Source organism: Callospermophilus lateralis, chromosome 7 (assembly GCF_048772815.1).
Source record: "Callospermophilus lateralis isolate mCalLat2 chromosome 7, mCalLat2.hap1, whole genome shotgun sequence".
In the NCBI taxonomy this organism is placed as follows: domain Eukaryota; kingdom Metazoa; phylum Chordata; class Mammalia; order Rodentia; family Sciuridae; genus Callospermophilus; species Callospermophilus lateralis.
In genome coordinates, this window is record NC_135311.1 from 121,745,469 (window position 1) to 121,758,710 (window position 13,242).

Sequence of the window (13,242 nt, forward strand, 5' to 3'; positions counted from 1 at the left end):
GGGCTGAAATTCTCTTCTCCCAGCTCAGTCAACTGAGGTGACTTTCACGACAGGGAGACGTGTGCCATGCATTCTCCAAGCCTCGATTCCTCTCCTGTGGAAGGGAGCAGTGCCACCAGCCAGCCTTCTTCTCCTTCCCTTCTCTTTTGCTCCTGGCCTCAGTCTCCTCCAGCAAGACCGGCTGCTTCTTTTTGTCCCCATTGCCCTTCTCTGAGGCGGCTGGATGGCTGGCCGCGGTCCAGTCTCACCCACGCACTCTGAGCTCTCTCCCTCCAGGGCCTTGATGGGCAGCAAGGACAGACTGGACTTCCGGGGGCCAGAGGAACGCCGGTGAGTGTGGGCTGCGGGCAGCAGGAAGCCCCGGCAGGCCCTGCCTCTGCGCCCCTGCTTCCTCACTGCCTGCTCCCTCTCTGCAGGGTGAAAAGGGATCTCGAGGAGAGAAGGTAAGTTCCAAGGACCTGTGGCCACTGCTCTGGGGGAAATAGCAGCCCCTACAGCCCCATACCAGGGGAACCTGTGCACATGGTAGTGTCCCCAGACTGGAGGACAGGAGCTGAGGAGACACCCTGGACTCCCTGCTGTCCAGAAGCCCCAGGTACTTCCCACTCTACATATTTGCCCAGGACTTAACCAGGATCCCAGGAGGCCAGAGAACTCCAAGGCCCTCTTAAGAAGCAGCTGCATTTGCAAATAGGGTCTGAGTCAGAGGATGCGGCAGGAAGTAAATTGGAAGGACTAGAGGTGAGAAGGCAGAGAGGTGAGGGTCCAGACAGCAGGGTCTAGAAGCAGGACTGCAGCTGGAGGAGCTGCTGTGAGAATAGCTGTGTAGCTACAGTGATGCGACTAGGTGACAGCAGTAACAGCAGCAGCCGCCCGTCACTTGCTGAATACCTGCCAGGTGGCAGGACTGCTATACACATTAATCCAACCTCATGAGAGCCTCTAAAGTCCGAATCGTTATCCCCATTCTACAGATGAGGAGACTGAGGTCCACAGGTTGCCCGAGGGTAATTCTGGATTTAAGCCCTGGCCTCTCCATCTCTAGAGTCCAGGCTGACACTCAGATGAACGTTTCCAGAGAGCCCTCCATCCTTGCCGCCCCTGACCAAGGCTCTTGTCTTTCCAGGGTGAGCCAGGGGAGTGCTCTTGCCCCCCTCGAGGAGACCCCATCTTCTCTGGCATGCCGGTAAGTGGTGCTGAGGGCCTTCCCGCCGGGGGAGAGGCCTGGCCTCCAGCCTCGCCTGGTGCCCAGTGTGCAAGGGCCCCGCAGGGCTTTGCGCCCCAGCCAGCCGCCTCCCCTCGCAGCCCTGCGCTTGGTGTAGACGTTGCCTGTAACCTCTCCCCTTCTTTTGCGACTCCCACTCCCACCCAGGGTGCTCCGGGACTTTGGATGGGCAGCTCCTGGCAGCCGGGCCCGCAGGTGTGTGTCGCTTGTCTCCTCTGTTTCTCCTCTTGTCCGCCAGCGCCCCGCGGCTTGCCCACCTGGACTGGACACTGCTGCCCCCAGCAATGGGGTGAGCTCTCTCTTCTGGCTCTGATTCTATCGTCTCTCCCTCAGGGTCCCCCAGGTGTCCCTGGACCTCCAGGCCCCCCAGGAATGCCCGGGCTGCAGGTAAGGGGGAGAAGAGAATGAGGAGTTTGGGGGCCAGGCTCTTGCACTCTTGGTGGCCACTCCATGCTGGACACTGATCCCCTGCACTAGCCACAGATGCCAGTCATGTCTTGCTGGTCATTTGTTCCTGCCTGCCAGGGTGACATGGAGGACACATGGATGCCTCAGGCCAGGCCGTGCGCACACTCAGCCCTTTTTAAAGGACTGCCCAGGCATCTCACCAATGGGTACCAGGCTCAGGCCTTGGTCAACTCTCAGAATCTGGGTCAAGTCAAAGCCCTGTACCCTGGTACAGAGCTCTCCATTTTGGAGCAAAGTTCGACATCCATTCACTCATGCAACACACATTTTGCACATCTTCTATTTTCCAGGCGCTGTTTTAGGTGCTAGGAGACAGCGGCAAACAAAAATGAAACCCTCTGCCCTCTCGGAGCTCTCATCCTAATAGAAGAGACAGCAATAAACAGGATAAAGAAATAGAATATAGTGTTTTGTAGCAAGTGGTGTGTGCCAAGGAGAAAAATAAAGCCGGGTGAGGATAGGAAATAGAAAGAGGGCAGGAAAGATGTTTGTGAAAAGAAGTGGACATTTGAATCAATACTTAGGAAATGCAAAATGAGCCCACGGGGGAAACTGTTTCTGGCAGGGAAAGCAATCAGTGCAAAGGCCCAGAGGTGGGAAGGTGCCTGATAGGTTTGAGGAACAGCAAGGAAGCCAGAGATAGGGAGCGGGGAGTTGAGACCTGTGCGGCATTTTGGAGCCAGGCATCCTGAATTGGAATTCCAGCTCTGCCATGTCCTAGCTGTGTGATGCTGGGCAAGTTACTTAACCTCTCTCTGACTCAATTCCTTCATCTGGGGATGATTACAACACCCACCTGATAGGGCTTTTTTGTGGGTATTAAAAAAGAGAATCCATGTGAAGTATACACTGTTTCTGGCACAGAGTAAACATTCGAGAACATCAGCTATCATAACTCTCCCGATGGCTGCTTTTATTGTTTTACATCCATTTTTTTTTTTTTTTTCATTCATTTGAGCCTCACATCAGCCCCAAGAGGCAGGTGGAGTCATCCCAGCTGGACACGCTGATCTGAGAGGTGCAGTATAGTGTCCAAGGTCACACGCCCAAGAATTGGCAACCTGGACTGGGGCTTCCCCCTGCAAAGCACTTTCTGTTCCCGCCCACTGCATCTCAGGACAGTGCAATCAGGAGCTAGAGTCACGCCATGTGTCTGGCAGCCCCACAGTTGCTGAAAGTGTCCAAACTTCCTGTACAGTGCCAGGAAGTAGTAATTTGTCTGCAGGGGGGCTTGCAATTGCTTGGGGAGGCTGAGAATCATTTCTTGATGACCCAGTAACAAGGGAGGGCTGATGTGGTGTGAATCCTGCTGAGCTGTGCTGGAGGGGGGCGGGGGGAAAGCCGAATGCTGAGTGGTCCCAGGCACCAGTGTCCTCCTGTGGTGCCAGTGACTGAGGCCAAGCCCAGGCTGCTGCTGACAAGTGGGCCAGGCAGAGTGCAGGAGGGCCGAGCAGCTCCTCCCTTTGGGTACAGAGAGAGGCTCAGAGATGCAGAGTCCTTACCGGCCCAAGACTGCATAGTCCTGGTGCCTAATTACTGCATTTCATCCGGATCCATTTCATAGATGGGGAAACTGAGGCACAGAGGGTAGGAAATGTGCCCAAGGCTGTATAGCTAGTAGGCAGTTGAGCCTAGACTTAAACTTGGGCTGCACTACTCTCTTCTACAGTGGAACAACACAGGGACATGGAGTTCTGGGAGGGCAGGAAAAGAATCACAAAGTCTCAGGCTGGGACTAACAGGCCAGCCTCTGAGAATGGAGCAGGGGGTGAATCACCGTAGTCATCACATCACAGTCAAGGCACTTGCCCTGTGCCCGGCAAGGTTCTAAATCCTGATAGCTCTGGGCGACAGAGGGGGCTGGGTGGAGGCTGACTCAGGGCTGACCCAGGCCTGGGAGAGCCTGCTCTGGATAGGGAGGGCTGCTCTGGAGGAGGAGATGTGTTCCTTGCTGGAAGCTGGGATTTGAAGGGAGGCCAGATCTCAGAGTGGGCCAAGGAAATCCTGCACAGGGAGGAGCAGGCTGAGCAGCGGTGCGTTCACTCAACACATATTTAATGCGCACTCCTCCATGTTGGGCGCTGGGGATTCAAAATGGAGTATACTCCCTGCCTCTGTAGAGGATTTAATATGCAAATGTGAACTGCCAGTCTGCAAGGGGAGCTGAGCGCTGCCTGGTGCTCACTTAACAAGAGTGTCCCGGTGTGTCCCAGGCTCTGTACCAAGCCGCAGATAAGTTTTGCAGATAAGGAAACTGCATCATGGAAGTATTTCCCCCGCCCCAGATAACCTGCCCAAGTTATAGGTGTAGCCAGGTTTGCTCCTAGACGGGACTGATTAGCCAGCATCCGGTATTCTGGGGATGTCTTTTGAGGGATGATGTGGAATAGTGGGAAAGAGGGTCAGAAGCCGGTGGTCCTCGCTCTGAATCTCAGCTCCGTGGTTATCTTGAGTTGTGATCTTTTACACACTTTCTCTGAGGCCTTTCTTTTTTTTCTAAGATGAGGTAAAACACCAAGTTCACCAAGATAGCTGTGGTTCAATGAGAAAATACCAAGAAGCTAGTACAGGAAGAAACAGCAGTTACTCTAGGGGAGACCCGCTGACCAATTGCTGACCTTCCCCTGCCGCACAGGGAAGACACTTCCAGCGGGGCTGGTTTCGGTGGTCACTCCTCTGAGCCTCCTTGGCTCCTCTTTCTGAGCTGTCTGGAAACTTTTGAGCTAAGAATAGAGGCAGACTTGTGCTGTGCTGGCTGGGGCTCTCAGTTCTGCAGGATGAGGGAAAGGGCTGAAGACAGGGAGCAGGGAGAGGGCCAGAGAGGCGCCTGCTCACTCGTGTCTGTGTCTTCTTGCGCAGGGAGTGCCTGGAAACAACGGCTTGCCAGGACAGCCTGGGCTCACTGCAGAACTGGTGGGTACCAGCCAGGACTCACCGTCCATCACCCTCCCTGCCCTTCCCAGGCCTGAGCTGGCCACACCCACCCCTTTAGCAGCTGTGAGGGTCCCTGTTTTCTCCCCCTTCCAAGGCTGGGAGAGGCCCAGATGGCACGATGCATCCTGAGACTGCACCTGATCCCATAAGTCTCCTTCCCCTTTCTCCCACCTGCTAGAACCCACACATCTGTCTCTTGCAGGGCTCCTTACCCATTGAGAAGCACCTTCTTAAGGTAAGAGGCCACGGGGGGCGGGTGGGGGGTGGCAGGAGCTGGCTGGGTTGTCTCCCAAGGGAATTCTCATAGTAAACCCTCAGCTGTGTGCACCTCATGGAGAGCACAGATTGAGTTTGCTGGTTCCCTGTTCTAGGGAATGCATTCCAAGCATCTGTCTTAAGAGGGCCTGGCTGGTGCCTGGCTTTTAACAGACCCCCAGGCAACATTTGTTGAATGAGTGCTCAAAGGAATCCTGTGAAGGTCCCCACATGGTGGATGCTGGTGGCAGAATCCAACCCTGAAGCCTGCTTGCAGCAGCTGGCAATGAACTCCTGTAGCACTCAGGTCACACCAGGGCAGGGCCCGGCAGCTTCCAGCACAAGGCACAGTGCAGCGGTAGGAGGCTATGAAGGTCAGGTTCTCCGAAGACCCTGGGTGGGCCAGACTGGGTATTCCAGGGAGGAAGGGGATTTGGGGAACAATTCTAGCAATAAGAAAGGGGACATGGTGCTTGGGAGGAGAGTCGTCCGTGTCAGGCCTCTGAATAGCTGTAAAACCCAGCCGACGGTAACTCGGGCTCCCCCAGCCCTGCCTTGCGCAGTTTCCTCTAGAGATCTTAGAGCACAGTCATTGCTAAAGGCTGCCTTCTGGTACCTGGACTTCCTCCTCCAGACCAGCAGCTTTGGACCCTGCCTGTGCCTTGGCCTCCAGGGTCTCCCCCAAGCTCCCATCCTGGCCACCCTCTTCTGGTACTGGCTAGCTAGTCAGTGTCCTGGACATCCCACTCCTGGGTGGGCCTTGGTCAGGGCAGAGTATGGGGACTGTCTCTAGGAGGACTGTTGAGGTCCAGAGACCTGGGGAGCCTCTGAGGAGCAATGGAGGGAAGGTCCATCCCTGCTGTAAATTCAGATGTTTCTGGAAGAAACTGGAAGAGGAGGTTGGCTGACCTGGCAGCTGCCACATGTTGGATCATAGTACATTTGTGCCACTAAGGCCCCTGCTCCTCTCTCTAGGCGGCAGCGGCACTTCCTCCTCCTCCTCCTCCTCCTCCTCCTCCTCCTCCTCCTCCTCCTCCTCCTCTTCTTCTGCAGTGCTGGGGATTGAACCCAGAGCCTTGCACATACTAGGCAAGCATGCTCTACCACTCAGCTGCACCCTCAGTCCGTTTCCTAAGCTTCTGTCAACCCTGGGTTCTGTTAATCCTGCTCCTGAGCAGAAATCAGGCCAAACCCAGGATCTGACATTGCTTCTCATAGCATCGCACTTGTGGGCTTTGTAATCAAATGCTCAGCGAAGGCCCCAAACAGGATCTGAGCATAGCCCATAGAAGAGGTCAGGTGGCAGCCCGGGTGCCTCCAGGAGCCCTGGCCATGGCTGTGTCCATAACCCAGAGGAAGCTTAGACTTGGCTGCAGACAGACGGGGCCAATCCAGGCTTCCACATCTCCTCTTTCTCAAAAGAGGGGCTCCCTCAGCTCCACAATGCTCAGGAGATTCCCTGCCTGGCTGTGCCCTGAGGATTGACTGTGATAATGCTCAAAGGCCTATTAGGAGGGCCGGCCTCATAGCTGAGTAAATGACAGCATTATCCTTGGGCAATGCAGTGAACGGTGAAGGTGAGATGAGGGCTCCTGCCTGGGGTCCTTGACATCATGCCAGGCCAGAGAGAGGCTCCAGGTCCCCAAGTCCTTTGAAACTGCAGGCTGGTTTTACAGGTGGGTTTTAGTGTATGGAAGGGAGGGTCAGAGAGGTGTGTGAAGGAAACGCCTAGGGTAGGAGGAAGCTCTTCCTTCAGGAAGCCTGTAGAGGCCCAGTGACCTGGGGAGCCTCTGACAGTTGGTCTCTCCGGGCAGCAGAGGGCAGGCCCTCCCCAGAGGTCGGCCGAGGGCTCTGCTGCTCCTGCACCAGTTTCCGTCTCCCTCAGGCAGGGGAACTGGCTGTTGGAGCCAGTCTTTCCAGCCTAGATTCTCGTGGCTTGTCCTCACGGTGGGTGCAGGTTGCACGAACAGCCGGGACAGATGGTCCCTCTGTGGGCCCCTGCGCCTCCTCCCACACGCCTGTCTGCAAAGTGCTGTGGCTTGGCCCACCAGAGCTGCTTCCTGGAGGAAACTCAAAGCCAATTGTTGGGATTGGGTCCCCTGAGGATGGAGCAAAGCTGTTGCAGGGACGTGACTGGGGAGGGAGAGAGTGTGGGCAGAGAGCTCCTGGGCAGGGTGCCCCGCCCTGGGTCCTGAGTGAGTTCCCCATCTGGCCCATCCTGGCCGGCTCTGACCCGGGCCCCTCCACGCCCCCATTTTGTCTTCAGAGCATCTGCGGGGACTGTGTCCAGGGCCAGACGGCCCACCCAGCATCCCTCCTGGAGAAAGGAGAGAAGGGAGACCAGGGCATCCCGGGTGTGCCAGGCCTGGACAACTGCGCTCGGGTAGGGCCTGGGCTGGGGCAGCCCGTGTGCGGCTCGGGGGTCTCCCAGCTGCTCCAGCTGACCGCGCCTCCCTTGTCCTCTGCAGTGCTTCTCAGAGCGGGAGCGCCCGAGAGCTGAGGAGGCGAGGGTGAGTGAGCTCTCGCTTCTCCTCCTTCCTCTGGCCCCATGAGGAGAGGATCTGCTGCTCACTCTACCACCTCCGTCCCACCTCCAGGGAGACAGCATCGAGGGCGATAATGGCTGTGCGGGCAGCCCTGGCCTACCTGGCCCTCCGGGACTGCCAGGCCAGAGGGGAGAAGAGGTAAGGAATCAGACCCTCCTCTGGGCAGGGGTGGGAGCTCCCGTTTCCCTGGAGAGCTCCCTGGGGCCCTTCAAGGCCTCGGTGGCCCAGAGTGCCCCCTGCTCCCCGGCACCTTGGCTCCTTGCTGCTTCCTCTGCCCACGCTTCTTCAGCAGTCAGGTCCCATGTCCCCTCAGTAGATTTCCTAACCTCCCTCTTTAAAATGGAAGCCCCACACAACCGCAGCACCCCCGGCACCTCGCCTGTACCATCCTCATGTCCTCTGCCACGCCTTGTATTTATCTCATTCGGGAATATTCTGTGGATAGCGCCTGAGCACCAACCATGTGCCAGCCCTCTGTGCGTTACTGTCCACCTTGCCTCTAGGATATAAGTGCTACCAGGCAGGGATTTTTGTGTTTTGTTTATGGCTGTGTTCCCAGCTCCTGGACCAGTGCCCAATGCATAATAACTGCTCAATAAATGTTTGTTGGGTGACTGAATGAACCCAATGAAAGCTATTTTATGTCAGCTGAATTGTCCTGTTTTGACATCGGCCCTCTGTTGCCTCCAGCTGTGGCAAGCTAGGAGGAAGGCTGCTGTGACCTGGGGCTCTGTGAGGCCCCATCCTCTTCATCTGTTTCCCTTGTCTTCCTTTATAGGGTCCGCCTGGCATGAGAGGTTCCCCGGGTCCTCCAGGCCCAGTTGTAAGTATCCGTGGTGCCCTGGCCTGCTTGACAAGCTCTCCAAGGGGCCCTAATGCTCAGACGTCATTCTGTTGCCTTGTCCAAGAAGCCCAGCAGGGCACAAAGAGGGGACACCCACCGCCCTTGCCTTTCCCTCCCGAGAGCAGCTCTGGGGACCATGCTCTCCACCGTCGAGTCCCCTGGAACTGCCCAGCTCTTTCCTTGGCTTCACCTCTGTACCCAGGGAGGTCTGTGTCCTTCTAGCCAGATCTCTCTGTGCCCTTGTGGGGCTGAGACAGGGCTACCCTGGGTTGCTCTATGGGGCCATCTCTAGGACAGGCCTACAAAGCCCAGCCCTGGGGCACCCACCCAGTGTCCTCCGTGGTATTGATAAGGCAGGAAAAGAGAAATGATTAGAAATCTGGGAAGGCCCAGCACTGTGTTCTTTGGAGAAAAAGAGCTGGTGGGATCTACCCACCGGAGGGTGGGCCGGCGGAGGGCAGGTGGCAGGCAGCTGGGCAAGACCAAAAGGAACGGGCTTCCACTGCAGCCGGGGCATTCAGGAAACTCGGGAAAACCGGGGAAGGATTTGTGGACTCTGGGGCTGTTTTGCGTCTCTGCCAATGAAGGGGCCATCCTTTCTGGGGCCACGAGGAGGAGCAACTGCCTTTTGGGCCGCGGAGGTCAAAGAGTGTCTTCTTCAGCTGCCTTCAGAGCACCCCCCGGACCTCCTCTCCCCATGGCCCCCCAGTTCCAGGGTGACTGTGCTTGTGAGATGTGACCTGCTGTTTCTCCCACCAGGGCCCCCCAGGCTTTCCTGGTGCTGTTGGCTCCCCCGGATTGCCTGTAAGAACCTAGTGCTGCTCCCGCTCCCCTCCCCACCAGCCAGGTCTCTGTGGCTTCTGCTTGTGTGCCCTCACCTCCGTGTTCGTTGTCCCATGCAGGCACGGTAGCTAACGACACAGGTTCCCTGAGGTCCCAGCAGTTGGACGTCCTCCCGGTCGCTGACTTCTTCCCACTCTCCCTTCTCCTCCTGCTTGCTTCTCCATCTTCTCACTTTCACTTCTTTCTGTTTTCCTTTCCTCCTCCTCTTGCCACGCTGCCTCCCTCCCCCTCCGTCCTCCGAGCTCTTCCACCTTCTTATTTGAAGCTGGTGCCCCCAGGAGCCCCTTTATTCTGCCCTTCTCACTCCTGCCTCCTGCCTCTCACCACCTGCCGTGTGGACTGAAGATTTGCTGAAAGTAGTTCTTGGGGCCCTGCCAGGCACCTGGCTCTGAGCCCGGCAGAGATGCCAAAGCTTTAGGGCTTCACATTGCAGGCTGGCACAGGTTTGCTGCCCTGCTGCTTGGCAGGGCTGTCCAGCGGCCCCCCGGGGACTCAAGGCAGCCCTGCCTGCACCCTTCGCTCCTGCTGGAGGAAACCCTCAGCTTCCTCCTCCTCCTCTTCCTTGGCTCCAGCCCCAGTTTGCTCGAAGGCTGGGCATGTGACACCAGCCAATTAGGTTTCTGGGTGTCATGGGGCTCTGCCCCTCTTGCCGGGTGCCCTGGTCCGCTCCTTCTGCCAGGTGTCGTTAATTGCTCTGCCTTCGTCATCGTCACAGGTGTGTTTAAGTCACCCCCATCCCCGCTGTTGCTCCCTCCGGGGTCACGGAAGCTAACCTCCTGTTTGTCAGATTCGTGTTCCTGGGGCCTGGCTCCTCTCCTCCCAGGCCTGGTGACGGAGGCTCGGGAGCAGGGCCCCTCCTTGTTGCAGTTCCATCTGTCCCCACGTCCTCATCTCTGGCCGGGCCTTGTCTGTTTTTGCTTGCTTGGGTGAAGGGGCCATCTGTCTGTCTAGCCATCTGTCTTGTGTTGTAAAAAAGTTTGGGCGCCGTTTCTGGAGGGCATGAGGGAGAAGGGACAGCAAAGGTGCACTTAACGTCGTGGCCGACCTAGCAAGGCCAGGGTGAGGAGTGAGGGCTGGGACTCTGGCTCTGATCGAAAGTGACATCCCCTTACACATTACTGAGTGACAGGAGTCACTCTGGAGGGAACCCTCTGTGTCTCTTCCCTGCGTCCCTAAAAGGAGGTGATCTGGGGCTTGATGGGGACAGGGACAGGTAAGTGGTCTGTCATGGGGAAGTCACTCTAGGTGCACCTCTCCTGACAGCTGCCCCTCAGAAGGAGATTGTATCTGATTTGCCATCCTTTTAAATGTGTACCTCAGCTAGCTACCATGGTAGGACACATCGGTGACACCCATGTGACACTCAAGTGAGAGGTGCCATCTGAGAGTCACGCACTTCAGGGGCCATTCTCCAGAGCCAGCTGTCTTTTTTTTTTTTTTTTAATATCTATTTATTTATTTATTAAATTTTTGGGCGGACACAACATCTTTGTTTGTATGTGGTGCTGAGGATCGAACCCGGGCCTCACGCATGCCAGGCGAGCGCGCTACCGCTTGAGCCACATCCCCAGCCCCAAAGAGCCAGCTGTCTTGAGGGCGTGCTCCTATGGGCACCCATAGGAAGGGGTTGAGAGTCAACTTTCTGGAGCACAGGTGCCAGTAGTGATGCCCACCTTTGCCGAGATTGTGAACAGAGGCTGCAGGGCAGGGGCCATCAGGGGCTGGGCGGGGACTGTCCTCCTCTGCAGTTTCTCATGAACTTTCTCTCCAAGGGCCTTCAAGGAGAACGAGGTCTCAGGGGCTTGACAGGAGACAAAGGTGAACCGGTAAGAAGAGATGGCATGAGCTGGGGGGACAGGAGCCCTGAGAGAGAGGTCGAGCCCTGAGGAATGGCCGCTGAGCAGAAACTGGGTGGTGAAGCCCTGAGGCATTCAGCGTAGGGTCTTGGCACTCTTGGGGTCAGAGGATCTGGGTGTCATGGGGCTCTGCCCCTCTTGCCGGGTGCCCTGACCTCCATGTGCCCGACTCCCGGTGTGGCGCACGGCTCCGTCCTGCCCTCTCCACATCCCCGGGGGCTCTTCTCCCCTTGGCCTGTCTGGGCCTTCTCTGGCTCAACTCCCAGAGTTCAGTTCAGCCTGGGCTTGTCGTGGCCGGGTCGGTGGTGATGGTCATGTCCAAAAGAACCTGGGGCTTGGGAAAAGGCCTGAGGTGGTAACTGTCCCGGCTGGGTATCACCTGCTAAATGGCAGCTCTGGGTATTCTGGCTTAGGCCACCTTTTTGTCCCCCCAACCAAAATGGGGGGGGGCTTGTCCATTTTGTCTGCCTTTCTTTGCAGGGTCCTCCAGGACAACCTGGCTACCCAGGTGCCATGGGCCCCCCGGGACTGCCAGTGAGTAAGGGGGTCCTATCTCTGAGGGTGCGGGGGGCTTGGGCTGGTAATCAGGACGGGACCGGGCTGGCATCCCTTAGCAGGCTCCTTCTTTCGGAGTGTTTTGGCCTTGGCCTCTGCCAGGCCGGTGGTGTAGTCCCCTGCATGCCTGACTGTAGCCCCTTGGCAGCATGGTCTGTCCCTCTCTGCCTGGGGGCCAGTCTCAGAGCACACTGGGAATCCCAGATATGGCAAGAACTGAGATCTACCTCCTGAGGTTGGGAGAGCTGGGGAGACAGCTGGGAGGTGCCACCCCCTCTCAGGTGCCCGCTGGGTAGGCGTGTCCCTGCTTCCACTGGGGGCCACAGTGGCAGGTGGGGAGGACACTGTGGCCCAGGTCTCTCCCCCCCGCCCCCCCGCAGCCATCTCCCGCGGTGCCCTCGACCTCCAAGTGCCAGGCTGGGTGCCTGCTGCAGTCTCCACCCCTCCTATTAGCGCCGTGACAGGCGGGCCGCGGGCTAATTCTGCTCTCTCTTTGCGGATTGTCAGGGCATCAAGGGGGAGCGCGGCTACACAGGGCCGGCGGGAGAGAAGGGCGAGTCGGTGAGTAGCGGCTCCCGCGGGGGCGGAGGAAAGGCTTCAAATGAGCCGCCTCCGCCAGGCCACCACCTCGGCTGGAGATTTTCCTAGCAGCCATGAGGAGGAGCCCATGACCCCTGCTGCCCCTGCCCCCAAATGGCTCCAGCTGTGTCCCAGCGCCTGCTGGTGGCTGCGGAGGCGGAGGCTGTGAGGAGAGTCCCAGCAGGTTTCGTGCAGCCAGGCTGCGGGAGGACGAGTCAGCTGGCAGAAGAATTCCTCCCTCCCCTCCCGCTCCTGCCAAGGCAAGCTGGCCAGGGCCAGCCTGAGAGCGAGCCAGGCCTGAGTCTCTGTCCCCAGTACAGCCACCCTTCACAGAGGCCCCACGCCGAGCACAGGAGCCAGGGGGCTGCTATCACATGAGGACAGGCTCGCGATGTCATGACTCACCCAGGGTCCTGCAGCCAGTTAGCGAGTTAGTGGCGGAGCCTGGGCTGGGTCCCAAGTCCATCTGGCGACAGACCTCAGATCTGGGATCAGCCACGCGGGGACTGGAGTCTTACCTCTCCCCCTCACAAATTTCAGTGAGACCTCAGTGGGATCCAGCCACACTTTTATTCCATAACAGCAAGTTCTTTGGGCCTGCTGGGTGCCAGGCCCTCTTCTGAGGATACGGTGGTGAGCGAGCGGGCAGCCATGGTGCATAAACATGAAAGCCAGACACATGAGACCCACTGAGCACACAGCGGGGAGGGGCTGGAGGGGAGGTCCCCACTGAGGAGGTGCCTTTGAGCTGAGATCTGAATGGAGGGAGGGGGAGTCACATGCTTGTCCACACTGGGGAATCCCAGAGGGAGAGGCCACGGGTGGGGCGTGGTAGGAACAGCTTGGAGCCATCCCATGATCCCACATGGTTTCATGAGAGTTAGAAGGAGAGGGGGGGAATGGTGGTCATTCCAGGCAGAGGGGTGGCCACACAGAGGTCCAGGTAGGAACAGATAGAGCAGTGACCTTCCTGAGCAGGGTGGAAACGGGGGAGTCAGACCTGAGGTGGGAGAAGGGAGCCTGGACACCCAGCACTGATGGAAACTGTGTGCCTCATTCAGTTGGCAGAGGGGAGCCATGGAAGGTTTTTGAGCATGAGAGTGACTTAATCAGAACAGTGCTGGAGGAAGAGAAGGT

General features: G+C 57.7%; 1 protein-coding gene across 5 annotated transcripts in view; it reads left to right on the forward strand.

The window, feature by feature from the left end:
* The window catches only part of Col16a1 (collagen type XVI alpha 1 chain), a 47,638-nt gene that overhangs the window by 21,650 nt on the left and 12,746 nt on the right, over positions 1 to 13,242 (forward strand). For 4 of the 5 annotated variants that reach the window (XM_076860867.2, XM_076860869.2, XM_077109941.1 and 1 more), the window contains 15 exons: positions 277 to 330; positions 417 to 443; positions 1,127 to 1,186; positions 1,373 to 1,420; positions 1,559 to 1,612; positions 4,553 to 4,606; positions 4,830 to 4,862; positions 7,149 to 7,265; positions 7,351 to 7,392; positions 7,480 to 7,566; positions 8,207 to 8,251; positions 9,032 to 9,076; positions 10,888 to 10,941; positions 11,452 to 11,505; positions 12,034 to 12,087. In XM_076860867.2, the coding sequence (XP_076716982.2) occupies positions 277 to 330; positions 417 to 443; positions 1,127 to 1,186; positions 1,373 to 1,420; positions 1,559 to 1,612; positions 4,553 to 4,606; positions 4,830 to 4,862; positions 7,149 to 7,265; positions 7,351 to 7,392; positions 7,480 to 7,566; positions 8,207 to 8,251; positions 9,032 to 9,076; positions 10,888 to 10,941; positions 11,452 to 11,505; positions 12,034 to 12,087 (828 nt within the window). The remainder of the gene's footprint in view (positions 1 to 276; positions 331 to 416; positions 444 to 1,126; positions 1,187 to 1,372; positions 1,421 to 1,558; positions 1,613 to 4,552; positions 4,607 to 4,829; positions 4,863 to 7,148; positions 7,266 to 7,350; positions 7,393 to 7,479; positions 7,567 to 8,206; positions 8,252 to 9,031; positions 9,077 to 10,887; positions 10,942 to 11,451; positions 11,506 to 12,033; positions 12,088 to 13,242) is intronic. The other variant, XM_076860868.2, reaches the window with a different exon arrangement.